This window comes from Fundulus heteroclitus, unplaced genomic scaffold, assembly GCF_011125445.2.
Source record: "Fundulus heteroclitus isolate FHET01 unplaced genomic scaffold, MU-UCD_Fhet_4.1 scaffold_38, whole genome shotgun sequence".
Classification (NCBI taxonomy): domain Eukaryota; kingdom Metazoa; phylum Chordata; class Actinopteri; order Cyprinodontiformes; family Fundulidae; genus Fundulus; species Fundulus heteroclitus.
Window position 1 is genome coordinate 337504 of NW_023396792.1, and position 24652 is coordinate 362155.

General features: G+C 40.0%; 1 protein-coding gene across 2 annotated transcripts in view; it reads left to right on the forward strand.

Moving 5' to 3' along the window:
* The first annotated feature begins 605 nt into the window (after window positions 1-605).
* The window catches only part of lgr4 (leucine-rich repeat containing G protein-coupled receptor 4), a 42903-nt gene continuing 18856 nt past the window's right edge, over window positions 606-24652 (forward strand). Inside the window, exons 1-5 of one of the 2 annotated variants that reach the window (XM_012850743.3) lie at window positions 606-995; window positions 1154-1492; window positions 19960-20031; window positions 23914-23985; window positions 24559-24630. In XM_012850743.3, the coding sequence (XP_012706197.2) occupies window positions 1311-1492; window positions 19960-20031; window positions 23914-23985; window positions 24559-24630 (398 nt within the window). In that variant the 5' untranslated portion in view covers window positions 606-995; window positions 1154-1310. The remainder of the gene's footprint in view (window positions 996-1153; window positions 1493-19959; window positions 20032-23913; window positions 23986-24558; window positions 24631-24652) is intronic. The other variant, XM_012850744.3, reaches the window with a different exon arrangement.

Sequence of the window (24652 nt, forward strand, 5' to 3'; positions counted from 1 at the left end):
GCTACATCTCATCATTTTCATCACCCCCTCGCCCCAAAACCAAATATTCATTCATTCAAGATTTATTTAGATAACCTCTTAACGTGGCACCAGCAAAACCTGTTGGCACCCCTACTAACAATTAATAAAATCTTAAAATATGTCTTCTATTTTAGAAATAAATTAGATTTTTTTCCCCCAAAAAATGTTTAGAAAAATGCAACCTTTCAGTTTGAGTAGATTTAATGAATCGTGGACAAAAATGAAGAATTTTTTAATTTACAAGGTCCCATTAAGGGAGATCCTCTGTTTTTGCTTGAAGTGTTTATTAGCGGTACGTTCTCTGTACATTAAACCTTCTCGTGCAACATTGATGGACTGAACAAAGCATATATATATATATATATATATATATATATATATATATATATATATATATATATATATATATATATATATTTGCCAAATAAACCACTATAATGGAGCACAAAGTTGTCACCAGTCAATGCACGCCCTTTTTTACATGCAGATACACCTATCAGCAGTCATAATGGCCCTGCAGAGATGTTTGACCTGTGTTCAAACTTGTGGACGGGGGAGTGTGCTCTCTGGTTTGGCAGTGTGACGCTGCAGCGCAGGTTTCAGAGCTGCACAGGCCGGGGGCCCCAGTGCTGCTGCTGCAGGTTGTCCGGTAGGGTGCCCGTCGAGCTGCACAACACGCTGTTGGTGTCAGGAGAGGAGAAAAGGGGGGAGGTGGAGGGGAACGTGAGGAATGGCTGAAAACTGACGGTGCTCTCCTGCAAGGGAACAAACCAGCACGCAAGATATCGTCCCGGTGCGTTTCACGCTTCCAGCGACGCGTTTGCCCGTGTACTGCGCATAGGTGTTATTTTCGCTCTTTAATGGGACAGAGAAAACGCAAAAAACGCAAGGTAGACTGCCGCTCCTGTCGCCAGCAGAGCTACTTTATGGACTAAATACGACATAAACAGGGCTGAGAAATGTTTCACAGCAAGGTAACGTGCTCGTCCTCGGTGGCTGTGTGAGGGTTTCTCCCCCCTACACCTCAGCTAGCTAAGCGTTCATGTGCACATTTTTGGCCGGGCGTGTGTTTTTGTTTTGCGGGGGGTGGACGTTGAATTTGGTTTATGTTTTTTTTTTTTTTTTTAAAAAGCCGACGGCTCGGGCTTCATCCCCTCTTCATGCCTCGACCGAGCCGACCACATGAGAAGTCGACGTCCGGGGTAGAATAAGCCGCAAACAAAGGCCCCCTTCTTCCTCTTCACCGCTTCCACCTGAACCGACCGGGGAGAGGAGGGAAAAACAAAAACATGCGTGCGGATTTGTTTTGGATATGTTTGTGGTGCTTCGTTCGTCCCAGCGCCTCCGGTCAAGGGCAGTCGACGGCCGTATGCTCACCCTCATGCAGCTGCGATGAAGACGGGGGAGCCGACTGCTCGGGGAGAGGACTGACCGCCGTCCCAACTGGGCTCAGCACTTTCACCTACTACCTGTAAGTACTCACCAGTGGCCATAATGCGGATCCAACGGGAGTTTGTGTGTGTTTGAAACACACGTAAAAGATGGGCATTAAATAACACTGTGTAAACTTTCTTTAAGTTGCTACTGGAAAAAGCAGCAGTTTTAAAAGTACATTTTTGTTGTTTTGTTTTTTAAAGAATTTTGCAATACAGTATGACAATTATAAAAGACAAAGAAGCAAATTTGGACATGATGCATCTTGTATATATTGTTTTTTTTATAAAGATGCACCGATCAGTTTGACCGGCCGGTACCGATATCTGTTTGGTCTGACCCATTTTGACTTTCGCTCATTCAGTTACATCACACTAGGTGGAACAGTCCATTACTGGAGATCAGAATCAACCAGTTTTACCTCTTGATGGTGATAAGTATTTAAATTATTGAAATACTGTAATCCCACCCAGTCCAGTAAATCAAATACAAATTAAGCGATTGCGAGATTTTACTCCTTCTATGCATCAAATCTTATGCCCCTAGCCTAAACCTGATTTTAATAAACGGAAATCATCTTCATTAAGGAAATTGCTGTTTGTTGATGCTTTTACTGACCAAAAACTGCCACTTTTGAGGGCCAAAAAAGTGAAAATTTAATATAATTAAAAATTGGCCTGAATTCAGTCTAGCTGTTGGATTAGTGGATCACTACTATTTAAAGGTTTTGCAAGAATTCTTGTTTGTAGCATTTATTTATGGTACAAACACATTAAGTGGGATTGGGAAGTACTACTTCTCCCCTTTTGTCCATTGCAATAGTTGATTAGAATTGATTTTGTACCTAGCTGCATGGGGTAATGGACTGTCATGTCATTTTGAACACCATTTTTTTAAACTTTATATTCCTGTTAACTTGGAAGTAGGGACTGGCGATATTTTATGGCTTGCAATACACTTGTTAGTTATAGCAACCTTTGTTGTGTATTGTTTAGCAACAATATTGCACTACCTGATGTACAGTAGCTGACAAAACATAGCTGATTTGTGGTACAATCTCTGTATATTCAGTTAAGGCAGCAGACATTTGCTAAATAGTAAGTACTCAATCATTTATAACAATGTTTTAGCTAAATTGCAAATCTTTCCAACCATAACATTGTTGAATGACTTTTTTTCTTGTTTCTAAAAAACAGATTAAGCCATGTTTTATAACTTCAACAACCCAAATATTTTTGGACACTACGGTTGCCTGCCACAATACCAAAGTTCCAAACTCGACACAGATACCAAGAAAAATACTGTTACTAGATACTATTTCCAGTACTGCAACATTTATTACGGCACATAGTTTTTGCTGGTGAAGAGCATAAAAATATGATTAATTACAATAGGAAACTCTCTGTACTTCAACACACCAAAACAAATAAGAACCGAACAGTTCAGCCATCAACTAGAAAATATTTAAGTGTATCTTCCCTGCTAAAAACATGCTAACTCTTAGCAAGTTAGTAGCTTTAATTGAGGTATGTTCGTTTTGATTCATTGTGTCCAACTGTGTCCTTTCATTTGCCTGTCAAAATACTTTGGATACAAATACAGTTTACTACTGTGAGATTGATAAATTATCATTGTATGTCAGAGTAAATTTTGTATTAAATCAAATATGGATCTGGTGCATTTAAAATATATGTTTACAGTGTAAACGAGGATCTTGCCCATGCAGATGTACTCAGCAGAAGCCCTGTACAATTTCTGCCTCTGGTAATTTTGTAGAATATTTTCTTCAGTGATCAACTTCCAGCAGGGTAGTTGGGTTCCTGCTCTTTACTGCTTTGTCAGCTTCAGTATGACACCACCATAACCTGTGTTATTATTAGCCTCATTAGCCTACAGCGCCTTCAATGGAAGAATAACAGAGGGGGAGAGGGCTGTTTTTTTTTTTTTTTAAGTTTCTTTACTATTTATTAGCCAACTAAGGTGTCAGTTTATCAACATTTTCTGGCGTTGATTCTTACGGCAGCAGAATGAAGCGTAGCATGATTCTGACTTCGCAGCTGGAAAGTGTTTTTTTGGCAAAAGAGAGCCGACCGTCAGAACCCCGTCATTGGGCTGTCGGCGAAGCTATAATTTAACCTGTCAACGTCTCAGCCTCAAAACGTCCGTATGGTCACTTTTGCCTTGTTTTATTGTGATAAGGACAGAAAATGTCCAATTGGGTCACAGTTTCACTGACTTTCCTAAAAAAACAAAACATGGAATGGCAGGTAATTAAAATTGACTCTGATTAGAGTGTATTAAGTTTTCCATAAAGAAAACCACTATCATGAACACATGATTTTGTATTAAGTAAGGTTTGATCAGTATAGAACATATTTACAAAAATAATGGAATATTTTTTATAAAACAGCTTTTAAAAACATTAGAAGCTATGTAAAGGTATTTTTTTCTGCAATGTCCTCCTGTCTGGCCGTGGACACAGTCCCTTCAGATTCCAGAGTCCTTGTGTTACTGTGGTGACAATTCCTGCCTGGCTGCAAACACAGGCCCACATCATAGTCCTTCTACTACCATGCAGTTTAATCCAATGGGAAACGCTGACACGCCACGCTGGCACATTGATCTTGTGGGATAACAGGAGATTTTCACAGGTATGACAACCATACACTTCAAAACAGTGGTGAGCCATATACTGATTTTCAAGTGAACTGAATTTATGCAGTAAGCCTGGGAAAGGATATCTCTTGTTGTCGCCTGTCTTTGCCCGGTGCTGCATGGTGTACCCGCTGTACTGGGCTGATAGTGGAGCACATGGAGACTTCTCTGCTCCTTCTGACAAGCGAAACTGAAAGTAGTGGAGAATAATATTCAGTTAGTCACACAAACACATACTGTATAGAAAATAACAAGGCAAGGTACCCTTTGCAAACATATACATACAAATGCAGCTCAACATGAATAAAGCTGCAAACAGTATGCTAATGTTCACCAAAGAGATGCCATTTTTAGTGTGTGCAATGCACACTATGCATACAAAGTACAAATTCACTTCCATTGTATAAACTTTTTACACTGTTCTAAAGAGATTCTCACAATGGACATCTCAATTTGCACCAAGAATAATCTATATAAAATAAAAATTAGATACTATTGCGCTACAATCACTCAAACTTCAACCCAGATATATACAGCTCCCCCGTTACTTTTCTTAGTCAGAAGTTCCTTCGTCAGCCACTCTTTTGGTACCAAAACTAACAAGAAATCAAAGTGGTAGTCCTATAACCTATTTTCTACACATTTCTCCGCTCACCTGCTGTTCTCCTCTGCTCGTACCTCTTGACTATGCTAGAGGGACAAGATTAAGAAACTGCTTTTTGGGCTTCCTGTAAAAACCTGAGTGAATTTACAGTGATAATGTTGTCTGTCAAGTGCAATTTCTTAGCTTTCAGAAACTCGTATAATTTTCAGATAATACAAACTGTCCGGTGTTCACCATTATTCAAAGTGCGCAAAGTGAATGTGCCCGAGACAACACATTTTATTGTTAAAAGGTTGAACGGACAGATTTAGCCCATGCCATCCATCCAACAAATTCACTGTTGCAGATAAAGGAACTTTACTGATATTTCTAAGTTGCTCTTACACATCAATGTGGTAGCATTAGCTTGTATCGTTAGCGCAGCTAGCATGTAGCATTGTTCAGCATTCTCAATTTTTGGTGAGGTGAGCGATTGACGGGATAAGTGGGGCTGAGTATCTCTGATAATGCAGATCTCCTGACTCCAGAAGAAGGGCCACATTTTGGCAAATGTGAATGGGTTGATTTGTATCAATCTTTGACGCAATGTGCTATCTTTTAATTTGAGTTGTGTGGTATGGCTGAAAAAATGTATCACGATTTAAGCCTTTCACATCAGTCTATATCGCTTATTATTTATTTATTTTTTAGCTATTTGAAATAAGGACATGGGGAAAAAGCAGAATTTAAATTGTAACTCTAACCCTATTTAAACGTAGCCTTCATCTTTTAAAAAGAGGTCAGCCCTACCACCAACTTTGCTTAAGCCGGGCATACATTGTACAATATTTTCAATCGTTGTGCTCAGATACAGCTTAAACTGTACGACGAAACTGCAGGGTTTAAAAGTTCACTGCTCACGATATATGTTCTTACACTGTGTGGCCCGACGCTCTGATGCGACCTGACTGCTCACACTGTACGTTCAAAAACCACACGTTCGGACTCAGCCCTGTAGAGAGATGGCGCTACTCGGACTCTTCTACCTGGAAGCCAAATGTCAACAGTAGAAGAAGAAAAAGGCGGAAATGTTGATGCTCACTGTTAAATATGAGGCTCACAAGAACAAAACGCTCTGCCTTTGAAATTCTATGAGTCGCTCCTCCGTAGTTTAACTCCATGTCCACTCCCATGTTTTGATTTGATAAGACGAAGAGGAAATTCCTTTTGTGCGCATGCGCAGTGCACGAGGTTGGGGGAAATCGGCTCGTAGCTCTGCTTCAACAGCAGGACGCGTTGCGATCGCTCACGATCACTCACAAGGGCCGACTGAATTACAAACATGTTTGATTTTCATCCGTCCGTCCAATTCCTGATCGGAACGTGGTCGTGAGAGGCGAATCGCCCCTCGTTACTCCCTGTATACTACACCACGCAGGACGCACGATCAAGCTAAAACTTGATCATGCGTCCTGATCCAAAAAATTCTCGGACGACTGAAGAATCTGCCTGAAAAGGGCGAAAACTCGTACAGTGTATGCCCGGCTTTAGCTTGGCCGTAGAAGGTTGAGAGTCTAAATCCTTTCCTCTGCCTACATACCCCAGAATGCTGTGCAGTTCTGGATTGGAGTTCACTGAAGTTATAGATCATTTTATCTGACATATTTTCTATTGATATTGATCAGGTGTCTATCGCGATATCCATCCGTCCGTCCGTCTTCTTCCGCTTATCCGGGGTCGGGTCGCGGGGGTAGCAGCTTATATATTATAGCGATATATATTATAGTTTTAATTGCCCAGCCCTACACGATTTATCGAAATATTGATTATTTTGACAACCGTAGTGGACAATAGGACAATATTGATATTAATATCTAGGATTTCAGCTCTTACGGTATCATATATTAAAGAAAAAAAGGTTTCAGAAACACCGGTCAGTGCCGTTTGTAAATAAAATAGTTTAACATGTTGTCTTGAAAATTTCTTATAATTGGCAAACTAAATAGACTTAAATTTAAAATTACAGTAAAAAATAAAACTATTTGCCCATTGGTCCTGAGAAAAAAATCTTGTCGAGTTTATGGTCTCAACTATTTCAACACTAAACCATTTACAAATGTTACAATGGCTGAGGTGACACAGACAGATCTAGGTGTGTATTGTATGCTTTCGGGTAGCATGGACTCAGTCATTTATGTTTTGTGCACAAAAATTAGAGGATTTTTGGGGGACATTCTCTGAGAGTCACAGCCACCTTAAGTTTCATATTCTCAGTTTCATAGAAACTAAAGCAAACGGATACCAAGTAGGTTAGGTGTTTATGGAGTGTTGCTGATACAGTTGATGATTGCCCTGTCGAGTAACAGTTTGTTTCACAATCTCTGGGTTAATCACAAACCAAACCAACCGCCCCTCCACGAGCTTACGCAAAAGACAAATAAAAGAAATTCTGACTTTGGTTAGACGGCTGTTAATTCCTGTGTGTGACTAAATCACGGCAGAAGCATATATTTTCATTCCAGAAAGGGTTTGTTCTGTTCATTGAAATCTCTTGTTACATTTTAAAACTCTCCGGAGTGGAAGCACCAAACCTTGTCATATGAAGTCAACCACGACATAATATGTAAACTTTTCACACAAGGCCTACAACCCGACCAAAACGCTTTAAAAAAACATGTTTTCAAATTTGTTTTCTTTTCTCTTTCTACGCTTCATACTGAGACTCAAATACGCTTTGTCCCTCTCTCTGTCTTACGCTCATTTGTTCTCCCGGTCTCTTGAACTTTATTTGTCCTCTCCCTCTCACTCGGCCTTTTGTGTGTGGAGCGGTGGGGTTAGGGATCATGATGGATTAGTGTGACATATTGCAGCTGCAAACGCTCCCTCTCTCAGGGCTAATGCACCCACAGCGGTATGCAGATGTCTTTAAAGAAAGACCTCACGTAGAAGTGCTTTGTCTTTGCAGTACTTGGAATTTTGCTCGTAGAATGTGTTTCGAATCAATGTGACGCAGAAGTGACGCTAAAAAGGTGGAGATCTGCTTGAAATTTATGCAACAGGATGGGTTGGGATTTTAAAGAATCAGAACTGCTTCCTAAATTGTGGCCCTAATGCTCCAAATGCATAGAACTCATCCAGTCACAAGGTTGTGTAATAGATTGCTTAGATGTAAATGCCTTCTTGATTTGTAGGAAAAACCTGCTCATGGAAGACCACACATTTCTGCAATAAATCATTTGACAGTTTTGGCATGAACTCTTACCTGCAGCTCACTTTGGGACTGAGTTTTGGCTTCAGTAGTGGCAACAGCTCTGTCACAGAAAAGCAGATGAGGGGGGAAAAACAGAGCTGCTTAGCCAGTAATAAAGCAAACAATCTATTTGAGAGTATGTAGCTGAGCTGTTCCTAACTCTCTGCAAAGGCTGTTTGCACATATTATGGTCCACTTTAAGATGTAAGGTGCCATTATACTCTACATTTCAGTTATGTTTGGCTTTTTCATAGTGTAAATAACACTGAGAATTGTGGAAAATTGAAGGGGTCTCGCTAAACTAGGGGAACTTGCTGCCTTCACCATTGGTGCCCTCAGTCCATTTCATCTCAATGATACTTTTGTTCTTGGTCAGTAGAGGTGAAAGGAGCTAGTCAGTAGTTCCTGCTGCAAAGCAGGATGGAATATTAACCTTCCTTAATCCCCTTTATGGTGTCCTTCGTTAGAAGCACCCATTTCCTCCCTTTAGCTCACAAATTTAGCTGCTAATTTTTTTTGGGTTTCCTGGATTTTCCTGTTTTTAGATCTTAAATTAATGTACTCTGTTTTTTGTGATATTAACAAGTAGAATATTTGTAAAATTTTAATTTATTTTAGTGACTGAACTTTAACTATTATTTTTTTAAGTAAAGAAAACACAAAAACTGAATTCAAATTCAACCCTTTTATTCAACCAACTTTTTACCAAAGCTCCAAGTTTTTAAAAAAAGGAAAGATTGTGGCAGAGCTTGGTCATGGAGCATTCCTGGATCTGCATTTGTGATTGTTTGGGAGGATGTGGTGGCTGTAGTATTAACTTGCATGATAGGTTTTCCTTCCTTTTACATTCTAGCCTTTCTTCTATTGAACTTTTTATTGACCCTTTTTATCGCACCACACATTTATCAATGAATATATATATTGTTATTAAATTATCATCCGTCCCTAAAGTACAAGCACAGCCCACCTCATGGAAATTAACAAAAACGTCTGTAGAGAAGAGAGTGTGTGCTTTGTAGTTTGTTATCAGGAAGGCTGTAGGCCCGGATTTACTAGAATCAACGTGTGCTTTTCTGTCACGTAAAGACGTATGAGTTAAAGGCTGTCCGAAATTGGCACAGCAGTCCGAAGCTCCTTTCCTCCCCACAATAGAGTTCTTACTGTTGACCTCATGAAAGTTGAAGGAACAGAACCTATGAGCCATAATTAGAACATTTTGGATGTAGCCTCACTGTCAACTGTGAGATGTTTGATGGTTTTTCCGCATATGAGCACATTTCTAAACTCTCATCCAGACCTTGGCGGATTTACTGCTGTGTTTTCGGTCTCTGTCACGTTGCAAGAACGAGTTCTACTTCAGTTTTAATGCGGTACCGCGCGCGAGCTATTTTTAGAAACACAACGTCACAATGACGTCACATCACGTGGTACGCAGTGGGGCAAACTTTTGAAACCCGCCGCTGCTTTGCTTTAAAAGAGACGTGCGTTAGCCTAGGTTTTACTCGTTAAAACGACTGCTTTTTCCAAATCTAAGACCATGGTTTTTAAACATTGTTGCTATGGAACGTGCAACAGCGACTCGAGGTACGCTGATCGGCTGCATATGAAGGATGTTTTCTTCAAGACTGCCAAGGAGAAACGTGTGCGCTGGGAACACCGGGGCGGTCGGCCTACACAACAGTTCAACCCGGAAAAAGTTACCAAATTCACGTACATATGTAGCAAGCATTTTGTCGGAGGAAAGGGCACAACCGAAGAACATCCTGACCCAATTCCAGCGACATCAAGTCAAGGTAAGAGTATTTTGGTGGCCGACATGTTAATAAAGAAGCGCCTGCTACCATGATAGCATATAGGCTATCATGGTAGCAGGCGCTAACATGATAGCCTGCTACCAGGATAGCTTACTCAAAAACATTTCAAATGAGACAAACATTAAACATACACCGATTCCTTGACGGTGATTGCAAACAACAACAACAAAAAAAAAACGGCCGACACTGCCATGATCGCCGCGCAGGAAAAAAAAACAAAGCTGACCGTTCATCAACTCGGCCAGTTTTTTTAAGCCCTCTAACCTCAAGCCATCGTTTGAGCTGAAGGTTGATGTGTTCTTCCATAGTGCGACCAGTAAACCGTGTGCCTGGGACATCGTCTTGGGAAAGTTTAACGGCTGTAAAGTCGGTCAGATCGCTGGTTCTGTTGCGCTTGTAATAGCTGGGTTATCCGTGCTTTCTCTCCTGTATGCCCTACCTAAGCGGCAAAAGGGGCGTTGCTCTTGAGACGGTGACGTCACGTGCGCGGTACCGCATTCTTGCACACAGATTTGTCGTTCTCTGTTGGATGGTAAAAATGGAGGTGAACTCTAACAGGGCCGTTCCAGGCCTGTGCTTTACAGTTGGTAAGAGGTTGTTTTCTTGGAAGGCTGTATTTGGTTCATGCCAAACATGACCCCTGTTCCGAGGCAATTTTATACTCATCTGTCCACAGAAAATTATTTCTGGATGGCAAAATGGTGTTAGTTTAAGTTGTCTCAGGCAAGTTATCTTGGGCAAGCTTTAGTTTTTTTTTTTTTTTTTGCTTTTCTTAGATAACAAATGTTTCCCTCTTGGTACACACCTCCAATGAAATTTAAGCTTGAGCACTCTCTTTTTGATTGGGCAACCATGAACTTTCATATCAACAGTAGCAACAGACTGCTGTAGGTCCCGTGATGAGATTTTGAGGGTTTTTTTTAGACTTCTTTTAGCATCTTGTGTTCTGCTTTCAGGTTAACTTTTCTTGGAAACCTGAAAACCTGTTTCTTTTTGATGTCCTCTCTTGTAGACTATTTTCCTACCATGGAATTACTTATTTTAATCCCTTCCTGGAGCTGTAAGCTACTACAAACGTGCTTCTAAAGGCCTCTGACAGCTTGTTTCATCTCACCATGTTGTTTACTCTCAGGAGCATACCAGACTAAATGTTTGAGGTTTTAAACAGAGGAAACCTTCAAAATTCTGAGTGTAATTTGTCTAATTAAGTTGATGTAACACGCCACATGATGTTTTCTGAAATAAAATGTGTTGACCTTTCAGCTGGTAGGGCTCTCTTATCTAAATACAAGGATAGTTTTCACTGCTTCCCACGGTCTTTATTGTATAGATCCTAGTTTTGAACTGCATTCCCAGGCATATTTATAGCCATTTTAAAAGTAATAAGTAGTAGTAGTAGTATTGCTCAATAAATGTTATTACGAGTGCAACCATTATACTGTGTGGGTTACTACATTCTAGTTGTGTCCATCCAATTCATATGACTTTTAAAATATCGCAAAAAAGAAAATGTGCATGTGTTTCCTTTCACTTTGCTGTAGTGAATTAACCAGAAGACGCACAGCGTAATCTCGTCTGACGTTGGCTGTAATAAACAGGAAGTAGATGTTATAGAGCGAGGCTTTAATGAATGTGCTGATTTTTATTTTAACTTTTTTTTTTTTTCACGGATGAGATTTACAAATGCTTGTGTCTCCTCGTCGGTTCACACGTATCTGTTGTTGGTTCGAGCTCTGCTTTTGAGTGTTAAGGGAATATCCAGGAAGAAGCCGGCAGCAGAAACAGCCGATCAGTCAAGTGAGGTAAATGTTCGCTATATCAGAACTGATGCGACAAATGTGTTTCCATCTCTGTTTCAGCGCATTTACTGTTTTTCGGAAAAAGTCAAAAACCACCTCAAGCAGGTGGAAATATTTTTTCGTTTAATTTAGTGAGTTAATTCAAATTTTGTCCTTTCCATCAGCAATACTTTAAAATGCGTGTTTAAAAACGTTGATGGAAACGTGACTATTAATATGTTGTTTCTTCTCAAGATTAGAAATTTCGGAGAAAGGTGTGATTTCCTCCACCTGAAAGAGTTCAGTTTTTCCGTCAGTTTGAGCTGTATATGAGTACAACGATTGAAACTACCGTACAGTGTATGCCCGGCTTTAGGAACATCATGCTAAAGCAGCACACTAAGTTTTGAGCCACGTATTGACTTGAAGAGTAGGACCAAAACTCTGACAAATCTCTGCTCTTTGGCGTGAACTGCAGTAATTGGTCAGAGTTTTTACAGGCCTGCAGCTCCTGCAGAGATAATTTTTTTAACCTCCCTTTTCTGAAAACATAATGTATTAACTACTTTCAGGATGGAAGAACCATTTTACCCAGTATAAAAAAAAAAAACCCAGATATGACACTTACCTGATCAAACATATTTTTGTTTCCCTGATTTAGGATTTAATGTAGACGGGGGAACTCGTCTTTACAAGTAACTCGATGGCTTCCCAATCTGTTGGTTCAAAGTGGTCTATCAGTTTCCAAAACATATGGGAGACTCTTTAATTTTGCGGTTGTGCAGTGTTGCTAGCTTTCATTGGTGCTAAAGCTGGAAGTAACAGGTTTAGCACCCCTAGTGGCTAAAATTTACACGGTGCTGCTTTAAACTATGTGGAAGAATTTTATTTTAACAGCGCTGAGTGCACATCTGTTCTCTTGGTTAAGTCCTGCTTGAATTGTCTTGGCATTCTATATATCAGAAACAGCAGCTTACAGCACACCCTTGTACTGTGCTGTAATGAGCAAAGCTTTTATGTTTGTGTGTTTTGTTTTTTAAATTGGGATGTAAGTTGGAGTAAACATCACATTGGTTGTCTAGCCCAAGGGTCTCAAACTCTGGTCCGTGGGCTGTTCAGCATGTTTTAAATGTTGTTTTCCTATGCTTCATTTATCTGATTTTAGATGAGTGGGTCATTACCAAGCCAATTCAGACTATAATGACAAGCTAAAAGGGTAAGTCAACCATTGCTGCTTACTGGAGTGGGAATTTCTACAAGTCTTGTTTTGATCCATCTAGCCCATGGGTTAAAGTTCTTCGTCACTGCGACGGATTAATGCTAATTTGAAAATTGGAGTAAACAACAGATCCACTTGGTTCCGTTCAGACTTTATATTCAAGGTTTTAAACTGAAGCTGCACTCAACCATTGAAACCTGGCAGAGCTGGGACATTAGCCAATCAAAAAGAGAGTAGGGCGGCTGTTTGCAAAGCGGACATTTGTCGGTGTTCCATCATTTTAACTTTTGGAAGAACATTTCAAACTGGCCACAGTTGGCAAGAATAAAAGTAGTGGAGGTCAAACGTTTTCTTTGGATTCATGTGAACCAGCAAGACTGAAAGTTCAGCAGATCAAACATCTGAGAACAGCTTCTCTCTGTAAGTGTCTATTACTGCTCCTACAGTTAAATTGATCAGTGGAATTTCCACCTGTGGCCATCTGTCAGCATTTATTCCCTCGTTTCCAGTAACTTAGCTGATAAACACGGGCGACCAAGCAGGGAGCTCCTCGCGATTTGCTATTACGTTTTATTTAAAACATGACGAAGAGTAACGCGCTAGCTCAGGCTGAGTTAGCATGGACACGTTTTTCTTGAAGAAGGGTCGGATATCGACCTTTGTCGGTGTTGTTAAGAATAAATAGTGAATAATATGCAACCAAATGCTGCACATATTCTGCAGCACGTCTCCTCTTTACCTCTGAAACAGCTACAGAACCGAGACACCTGTATCTGTGGGCGACCGTGTGCGTAACCAGAAAGTTTGCACAGGTGTGTTTATAGCGGGGCATGACTTGCCCCTCATGGTGTCTCAGCCTCTCGTTGACCTGATCAAGTCAGTTGCTGAAGATCAGAGAGCACTTTCAGGACTGTCAGTATCAAATGCACATGGCTCTTTTCTCTGCGCTCACGGCATTGCTGCCCAGTGTAAAACAGAATTTTTGGCCAAACTGCAAAAAAGGTGTTTTGTTTAAATACAGATAAGCCAACAAATGCATTTGCGAAGAGAATTGTTAATGTACCGCTGTGATATTGTGATTATGACCTGGTTAAAGTGTTGACCCAGCATCTGGCCTCCAGAACAGTCAATATTGCAGATGCAGTAACTGTCACATGTTAAATAAAAATTAATATAAACCTACACAGAATTTATAGTTGCTTGTATGATAAAGTTATGAACTCTGTCAAACCAGCAAATAGCTAGAAAAAAATAAATTTGAGCATGTTAAAGGCAAAATTTGCTTTAAATCACTTAACAGTGTTAAGTATTTCAGTAGTGTGGTTTGTTTGTGTTCACCTTTTATTGTAATGTAACATTTTATTTCTAACCACCTTAAGATCACCCTCTTGATAAACATGGTGCTAAATAAAATAATAAAAAGATAAATAACATGGCAAATAATTTGAACTTGTATTCATTTGGGTAGATCTGAAAGTCAGAAATGTATGAAATGACAAAGTTGTGGTTGGCCTTGTATGTTCGTAGGGTTGATTTATATTGAATGTGACAGGAGGCCAGAGGAGTTAATGTACAGGTGTGAAGTAGTAATGATGCAAGCTGCTGTCTTTTGAAGTAGTTGCAGTTTATGGCGGGTTTTCTGGAGGACAGAGAGGGAAGGGAGATGAAATTGTAAAGTCGAGAGGTGAGTGGACTTTATCAAACACAGAAAGATCAAGGCTGAAGTTCCAATTATACACTCGCCACTTTATTATTTACACCTTTTGCCTTCAGAACTGCCTTAATCCTTTGTGGCATGGATTCAACAAGGTACTGGGAACATTCCTCAGAAAGTTTGGTCCATATTGGCGTGACAGCATCACGCAGATGCTGCAGATTTGGCCAGAAGTGTGCCAAGCAAATATCCCCCACACCATTACACCACCACCAGCAGCCTGAACTGTTAATACAAGGTAGAATGGATCCATGTTTTCATGGTGTCTGGTTTTAAACTGAAGCTCTGTCGATACCAAATTCTGAGCCTACCATCCGAATGTTGCAGCAGAAATTGATACTCATCAGACCAGGCAACGTTTTGCCAGTCTTCTGTTGTCCAATTTTGGTAAGCCTGTGTGAATTGTAGCCTCAGTTTCCTGTTCTTAGCTGACAGGAGTGGCACCCGGTGTGGTCTACTGCTGCTGTAGCCCATCCGCCTCAAGGTTTGACGTACTGTGCGTTCAGAGATGCTCTTCTGCATACTTTGGTTGTAATTAGTGGTTATTTGAGTTAGTGTTGCCCTTCTATCAGCTCGAACCAGTCTGGCCATTCTCCTCTGACCTCTGGCGTCAACAAGGCATTTCCGCCCACAGAACTGCCGCTCACTGGATATTCTCTTTTTCGGACCATTCTCTGTAAACCCTAGAGATGGTTATGTGTGGAAATCCTATTGGATCAGCAGTTTCTGAAATACTCAGACCAGCCCGTCTGGCACCAACAACCAAGTAATGTTCAAAGTCACTTAAATCACCTTTTTTCCCCATTCTGATGCTCAGTTTGAACTGCAGCAGATCATCTTGACCATGTCTACATGCCTAAATGCATTGAGTTGCTGCCATGTGATTGGCTGATTTAGAAATTTGCGTTAAAGAGCAGTTGGACAGACGTGCCTAATAAAGTGGCCGGTGATTGTAGTTATCCATGCTCCTACACCCATGCTTACCTCTACCCGTGCCTTTCTTTAGCACTTTATTTAAGGAGCATCAGCAAGTAGTGCTAATTTTTTATTTATTTATTTTTACAAAACATGCAACTTTAGTTTTCCCATAAGTGTCATGTTAACAGGTAGGATGCCAGCTGCAGATGTCAGCAGGCCTTTGTTCTTATACTTGTTGTAATAACAAAAAATACAGATAAATACAGTTTTCATGTGCTTGGCTTGTTAAAAAGATGATAATAATAATAACATTGCCATGCATCATTCTTTTCATTATTGCGGTTGCTGTGACAATAACATACTTTTAGCCGAGACATCCTGTGCTGTTTTTTATGCCTAAGAATAATTAACAGTGATGCCTAATCACTAATATAGAGAACAAAAAGTAGACTATTATGATGCTTGGGTGCCAGCGGTATTTCAGTGAAGAAAATATGCAGCTCATATGCTATCGTTGTTTTTGCTTATTAAAAATGTTTGATTTTAATTTCTTGAAAGCGGGGCTCCTTCTATACCACTAAAACAGCTGGGATGCCCTAAACCTTGACGGGAACTCACTTAGCTTAGGCCTACGAATGATGAGGAAGAGGTAAAATGGCATTCAGCACAAAACGTGGCTTGCATGCTATTAGGCTGCAGCTGTGGACACTGATGCTCTGTAATACTTTCTACTGAGGCGTATGCCAAGAGAGTACCTTGGGATAGAAATTGGTCTGTCTTACGTTGAGGGAGTCCTTCACATGTTCGACTCCACTGTCTTTGTTGCAGGTCATAAAATGTTTAGTCATGCATGGTCTGTAGTGCTGCACTTTGCATTGTGAGTAAAATGCTGGATTTTATTTTTAGAAGTATGTGTTTTTTGATGCAATCCATTTTTTTTTTTTTGCAAATTGCTCTGTTAATTATCTTGCTGAACAAAGCCATGTGTGGGAGTTTATTTTTTAAAGCTAAATTAAGGTTGTTGGCTTGTTCATAGTTGTGGTTGGTAGATAATGGGGATGAAACGGTACATGTATTTGTACCTAAAATATATGGCACACCATCGAAGAATAATTTTTTTTTTTTTTACTTGGACACGTGCAAAATGCTTATGTGTGGAATTAAGTGTGCAATGCGATGTTCTGTAGAGCAACATTAAAAACAGACGAAAAAAGAGAGGATTCCCAGCTATTGATAAACTTATTTGGGAACATTATGGTTTCTCTAGTCGTGCCTGAGTACATTAAAGGTGCATTGTGCACTTTTTTTAAGTTAAATATTATTTAAGGCTGTCATAAACAGGTATTTTAGTAATCGATTATTCTATTGATAATTCTGCCGATTAATCGAGTAATCGAATAACAAATTAGCACATTTAGCAGGTTTTTACAGCGCAGCGGGTAGCCCTGTGTGCCTTGCAGCAAGAAGGTTCTGGGTTCGAGTCCGACCCTGGGTCTTTCTGCCTGGAGTTTGCATGTTCTCTCCAGGTACTCCGGCTTCCTCCCACAGTACAAAAAAACTGTGGTTAACTGTTAGGTTAATTGGTCTCTCTAAATTGTCTTTAGGTGTGTGTGAATGGTTGTTTGTCCTGTTTGTCTCTCTGTTGCCCTGCAACAGACTGGCGACCTGTCCAGGGTGTACCCCGCCTCTCACCCATTGACAGCTGGAGATAGGCACCAGCACTCCATCGCAAACCCACAAGGGACAGGCGTGACAGAAAATGGATGGATGGATGCACAGCAGAAAATAAAAATACTGTGCAGTTATTAATAGATGGGGTATATTCAGGAAAAAAAATAAGTGTTTATGTTAAAATTGAATTCAAACAGCAGTTGATTTGCAGAACAATGTAATATTTTAGTCAAATGTATTTTGTTGCACAAATTGGCAAAAAACTGTTAAGAAATCCACAGAACAGAACCAAACTATCCTTAATTGGCAGCTCATGTCTCTGTAGATTTGTAGTGGAACCTGTTCTTAAAGGTATTTTTACTCTGCCGTGAAAGAGCACTGCTTTGTTGTTCCCAATATCTTCACAGCTGCACCCATCCATGTTTTCACATAATGGTATGATCCTTTACGTGATTTGCTGCATGGCCGCCATGTTGACAAATCAAAAGAAAGAGGAATGGTTAAGACTGAGCAGAAGCGCTATGCTCATAGCTAAGCTTTGGCAGATAAAAGCTCTGTCGATACCAGCTGGTTCACCGTAGTTTTCTGTGTTGTTTAAAAAGCTTTGAAGCAGATAATTTTATGAATCGAGGTCCTCGAATCATTCGATGAATCGTGACAGCCCTAATATTATTAATATTTTTTCCCATACATGCCCTTAAATTGCCCAATATGTAAAATGAGCTATAGAGACAGTGGGCCTCTATGGCCTGGATTATTCAGTTCATGAGAGAGAGAGAGATTTGGGTCAAATTCTTTGGGGGTGTGTGTGGGTGTTACGCACAGTGCGCTCTCGCTCATCTGGCTACTTTTTTGAGTCTCCACCATAATCAATGCATTAGTGAGAGAACAGGGAATGACTTCAATATTTATGACTTCCTTACCCCAGAAGACATTATGCCTCTAAACAAAAGACCTGTGCAGTCGTAGTGGCAGATACTTTCCCCTCTTCTCCATTGCACGTGCACAACACTGGTGTCATTTCAACTTGTCGCCAGGGGGGGCATACATCTGCAAAAATCCTGGTACTTACGCTATGCTCCTTTAAGTAGGTGGTCATAGTTTAATGTCTAATCAGTGTACGCACTGTCAGCAATACATGACATCTGACATGGCTTGTGGTTGTTACAAAACCTAAAAAAATTAAAAACATCTTTTGCCTTCAGATCATTTACATTGAAAGTTTGATCTTAAATGGCAGCTACGGCAAGCTAGCAAATGGGGATCTATGAAGACTTTCGTTGATTTTTAAAAATTAAGAAAAGCCAGTTTGAACGCCAAGCATTGCAGCTTTTGTATGCAATGGTTTGGAAAACAACTTTGCTGCAATGTCTTCTTTACATTGGCTGTTGATGTTTAACTCTGGCCTCTACCTTTTAGAGCTTTTGTTTCCTTTTTTTATTGGCATGCCTCCCTCCTCTCTCCGATTATCTGCTGCTTCCCTGCTGAAACAAATCCAAAGGGCACATGGGATAGGAATTTGCAGATACCTGTTTGTGGAAGCATTTAAGCCTGTCGCTATTTATCACAGCTGCATTTTTAGCGTCCTCTTGAAATCTGTCTTAGCGGGGACAGGCCAGGACCTTGATGAGTAAAGCAGCCAGGCACAGAGGGCGGGAGGAAGTGTGATAGAGTCATTCAGGCCACCAGTACTCCAAGCCCTGCATGTGGTTTAGACCAGCAAATATAGTTAGGGATGTACACATCTGACCACTGGTTGTTAAACGAAAACTCTGCTTGCAGACCACCACCAGCGAAGTATTCTGGTAGAAAGAAAACCATAGTGGGGTTTGGGGGGTGAGCTAGATGTTGATGGAAATGTTGTAGCTGAATAGTCTGTAGGGTAATTGGATAACCAGGTAAGTGGAGATGGGACATAGGTCGCTGCGATGATGAGGGTTCTGTCAGGGTGCACCTTTTAAAGCCTGTGTGTGTGCATATATCTCTGTGTGTATTTGGGTCTGCAGGGGGAAGAGCAATGTGATCCTCGTAGGATTCAGGGGCCCACACACAAGGTCCGAGAGAGATCTGGCTATGAAACTCAAGATGGTCAGTTAGGGAGTGAAAAAAGGAAGGAAAGTTCAGAGGGTTCCTTAATTTGAGAAGCTTGTATTTGGATTTATTTATATTTTCTCTAAGTCATTACATTGTCATATTTTGAGTTGTGGCATCTTGGGGGTATTTTCTGTAGGCCAGGTAAGGGAATTCGCTCTAATCAAGATCAACCATTCAGGCTTGAATATGCCCTCATTGCATACGTCTCTGCCTCAGGAGGCATGACGACAGCCTTCTGCCGCTTTACTCCTCTTGTTTTAGTACCATTAGAGTATACTAGTTTTATAAAAGTCTTTTTACAGTGATCAGTGTAAAAGAAATTAAGCACATATTTTCATAGTGAATTTGGTAGCGAAGTAAATCAACTGCTGTGTGCATACTTTTCATGCTGCTACTTGTCTGTTTTTACTTGTTGATTTGAAAAATGAAGATCCCTGGGGCTAAATTGAAGGGCTTTTTTCACGGTATTCTTTTTCTTGACTTTAGACTTTTGCAGATACATAAAACAGCTTTAAGCAATGAAGGTTTTCAGTTATTTTTGGTAGATTTTTTTTATTTTAAATAGTGTTATTTTGACTATAATACTTGATTTTAATAATTATTAGATTATTATTGATTTGAGCATATCTGAAATATAAAAGAGGAACACTAAAAAACTAAAAATCAAGTAAAAAATTAAGCACAGGGATCATCACCGACAGGTAGAATATCTTATTGATAAGATCAAACTTGAATCATCACCATCTAAGCTAAATGAATGCCAGGCTAATGCATTGTTGTGCGTTTCTTTGCTATTTTCTCCCCACAGTGACCTGAGCATGAACAACATCACTGAGCTTCCAGCATACGTATTCAAGAACCTTCCCTACCTAGAAGAACTGTGAGTACATGTCATTCTTCCTTGTGTCAAGGATGTATTTACTCTGTGCAGTGTTGACATGACGGCTGTTCTTTATGAAACACACCTGGGTATTTTAGTTCACGCTGCAGGACGCACGGCATCGGCGTAGAGCACCCCCCTCTCTCTCAGGTGTGGAAAACGCACACAAGGCAACAAATCACTCAACGTTCATGAACTGAGCCAGCAAGGCTATAAAACATGTCGTGCAGCTCAGGTAAAAAGGTGTTGCGAGGTGACACGCATTGAAGCAGCAGTCATGTGACATCCGGGGTGGATTGTCCTTTTTAAGGGATTATGAGGGTGGAAACAAAAACGTCTGTGCTCATGGACGGTGTTGAATAGGCATACATCTAATCTTGGATGTTTTCTCTTTGCTCTTGAAATACTTCAGTGTCTGGCTTAGTGCTGAGATTAAAATCAGTCTGCCTGATATCAGGTAACATGCAACCCTCTGAAGACAAAATGACCAATGCAATAAAATTCTCCAGAGGTTCCTGCCTCACTCTGGATGTTTTTTTTCCAGCCCATGTGCATCTTTCAGGCGGCTGAGTCTTCACCCGCTTCTTTTTCTTACACCAATCCAATCTGCTTTGTTGGGAACCAATTTAGTTTTCATCGCATTGTGCAGAGGAATGCTCGGCAGGAAGGAACAGGGCAAAACAATGGTTTCCAACGCAACAGGACTTAAAAACTCACCCAATCTCTCTACAACCAGTGTCTTGTCGTAACTCATCAAATCAGATGGACTGTTCGGCTGACATAAACCCTTAGTCAATTTGTGTGTTTGCATAACTTTTTTTTTTTTTTTTTTTTTTCTGAGAACAAATCTGAAGACGTGTCTGTTAACTTTGGTGAAGGACTTTTTCGCTTTAGGTCTTCAGCATAGTCAATGAACCAGAGCATGGGCCCTAAGGGTAAAAACAGAGTGAGCTGACAGAGAAAGAGGGAGGAGGAAAAAAAAAAAAGAGTGCAGGCCATCCTTTGACAGGGAGGTAAAAGCGAAAAGAAATATTCCTCCTTCTTAGTCACGCAATCTCTTTTGCTGAATGCTCAGAAGATCAACAGACTTGATGACAGAGATATTGTCTGTCTCTTTTTTGGAGTTTGTTTATATTCTTAACAGTAACCTGCGATTGATAGTCCTATCTAAGGAGCAATCAGGGCTTCATTTCACAAGTGTCGGCCTCTGTAGGTGATACAGCATTTAAAAAAAAAAATCTTATTTCTAAACATTACACTTCTTATAATTCTGTAATTTCAGTCATTTGCTCTGAAAGGGTTACTCTTTCTTAAGCTATATTTAAAGTGTTATATTCCACTTTTTTCATCTTGGTAAATTTTCACAATGTACTATTGAATACACCAGAAAGTTACAACCTATGTCACTGTTAACTAATTGTTGAGCGGTGGGTTGTCTTATCTACATAGCGTGCACAGCAAACTTAGAGCCCTTAGATTTGATCACATTACAAACGACAACTTTAATGTTTTTTTTTTGTTAGGATTTTATCTGATAGCCCTGCACAACGCAGCACATAACTGAGAAGTATAAGAAAAAGGGTACATGGCTTTTAAAGATAATTTTATACGTAATAGAAATCTGAAAAGTGCGTATATGGGTTTTATCACCAGCTTTGTCCTTTATGAGAAGTAAGTGAGAAGACGAAAGCAATTTTCATAAGGAAACTAAAAGAGCTGGTGGAGAAATACCTCAAAAGACTTGTAGCAGCATTGCATGGAAAGTATCGATTTCAGGGGCTCAGTACAAATGCTCACCATGCTTCTTTTTTTTTAAGTATTTGTAAAACCTTTAAAAACCTTGCTAAATTTCCCTTCTACTTCATAATTTGCATCGTCAATTTGAAATTGAAACACATTGAAATGTGTGGCTGTAACGTCACAAAATGCGTGTTTCCCAGTTTGTCCACAGAAAAAAAATATCATGAACCACTTGTATGATAAATTTACACATATCATGACAGGTATGTATCTGCAGTGTTCTCTTAGCACAAAGTCATACAGTTCACCTCGTCATCTGTGTCACCAGCAGCACAAAACATGTCTAGTACCTGTAGAAACATATTGAGTTGTACGTGGGAGGTGGTGGTTTGGTTGTTATGCATGGTGTTGTCCCAAAGAAAAAAGTTGAAACTCAAGCTGTCATTTAAATTTTTATGGTAAGGTAGACCTGTTTGAGTAGTGTTGCACAACTAGAAGAGTGTGCCTCTGCTTCGTGACAGCCGTGGAAGCCCTGGAGCAACAGGTGATAAATCTGCTGAAAGGTTTAAGAGGAAAAGCAGCCAACTGAAATATTTGTCAAACCATGTTTGTTTGTTCTTAGTTGCAGTTACAAAGGTTACAAATAAGGCTTATTATAATGCACACTTTTATACATGTGTCCTTTTGATGGCCTTTTTTTTAATAGCAGTACTAAATTTGTAAAAAAAAAAAAAAAAAAAAAAAAAACATATTCCAAAAAACAGCTGAGATTGAATTGCATTTCCATCAACTAATGTGGAGATATGCAGAGATGGGTCACTGTCAGACGCAGCAGGTGCTGGTACTTTTCCATACAGATTTTATTTGATATATACCATCAAAACTCAATGAGCTTTTCACATTTTTCATCTACCTTACATTTTAATTCTCAAATGTTTTCTCAGTTTATCTTCTTTTTATAGGGAAAACAAAACTGCAAATATAGATTTGATGTCAAATGATTGCCTGTGTTATTGGTCTAAGAAGTAATGACAAGCCAACATTGTAAAAAATAGGGTGACTGCATTATAGAAAACTGAGCAGGAATGATAATAAAAAAAAAAAAATATCTGACCTGATTTGATAGAGATTGGTAGAGATTGTTGCATCATTGTGCTAAAAGTCGCATTTTTCAAGCACGCCACTTTTTTATGTATTACATACAGTCAAGCAATACTTGAAACGTATTGCTTGACTGCATACATTATGAGTCCTCATAATGTATGCAGTCCTCTCCAACACATGCACTCTCTAAAAGGATGCAGCGTCCCAGTTGGTTTGCGGTGCTAAACCAAGGTGCAAAAAAAAAAAAAAAAAAACCCTCCCCATTTGAATATCCAAGAATAGATAGGTAGCACACTCTACAAACTTCAGGCCAGGGTTGAGTTATCTCTCACACCTACTGGTGCTCCAACACAGTCGCTTCTGATTCTCAGCCTCACACATAGCAGCTCTCTTTCCTGGGAACTCGGCCTGGTCTGACTCATGTTGCACGGTGATAAATCTGCTGCTAATCTCTCAGGCAAGATAGTGTACTTGGGCTTCATGTCCCAGTCTGCTTGTCCCATGCTTATTTACACCCTGGTTTCCTATTTACTTCCTGTTCCCAGCAGGAAAGGGAGGCGTCCCCTCTCTCTTAAATAATTTCGACACACACTGAAGCAGCTGTCTGATGATAACGGTTTCCGGGGAATATAGGTTGTATAAGCCTAAACCGTTTAAAAAAACAACAAAAGAAGACGCACTGAATACTTAAGTTGCAGTAGGTCAAAAAAGGGATCTAAGGAAGTAGTTATCCATTGGTAGGCCTAATCTGTGTTGGGTGATAGACAAAGTGACGACAAGCCTCGGCAAAGACACATGTCTTTAACACTTTGAGCTCCATAATCAGTTTGAGAGCTGGAACCTAAGCTAGCCAGATGCTTGGTGTGGGGTTCACAAGCCCAAGCAATGCTTCATTTACAATACAGTTGTGTCTTAAAAACACAAAGAGGTATAGTTTACTGAAAAATCTGCTGTACTTTTTTTTTTTTTTTTTTGGGAGAACTTAAATGTGTATTAGCTTAATAATAAAATATACTTTTGACTCTTTATCTCATCCAGACGACTTGCAGGGAATGACCTGACATTCATCCACCCGGACGCCCTGTCTGGTCTGCATCAGCTCAAAGTCCTGTAAGCATGCACCCTCCCTGCCAATGTACACACACACACACACACATACAGCTACATGCAGACCTACAAATATGGCAATATAAAGTTTTCCCCGTGACAGGCAGAGCCTAAACAGTGAGGTTTGCTGTAACACGGCACCCTCATTAGATCACCTTTTGGAAAAGTCTTGGTGTATATTTTTCATCTTGACCCAAAACATGTCTGTGAGACGGCACCAACCGAATAGTAAATACTGCTTTAACAGCGCTGCGTCAGCCAGGTTGCATCAGACTGGTTGACATTTGAATGTCCTAAATGAGGCACAAAGTGCTTTCCTGTTGATTTTGCATCAAATAAAAGGGTCATAGTCCTGTTTTATTTTCACCACTTGAATTAGATTGCATCTTGCCTGTATTTGTTATTTAGGCTTTAGCCTGTTTATAAAAGGGACAATTTTAAATATGTGTCAATAAGTTCACTCACTTTGTTAGAACTTATCAAATGTGGAATAAAATCTTTGAATTTATAGTATTACAAAGTTGCTCTGACCTTAGCTGACATTTGAACTACTGTTTTTTTCTTTTTTCTTTTCAGGATGCTGCAAAATAATCAACTTAAATCTGTTCCTAGCACAGCACTGAAAACCCTTAACTCGCTCCAGTCCCTGTAAGTTTTCTGTATAACCACA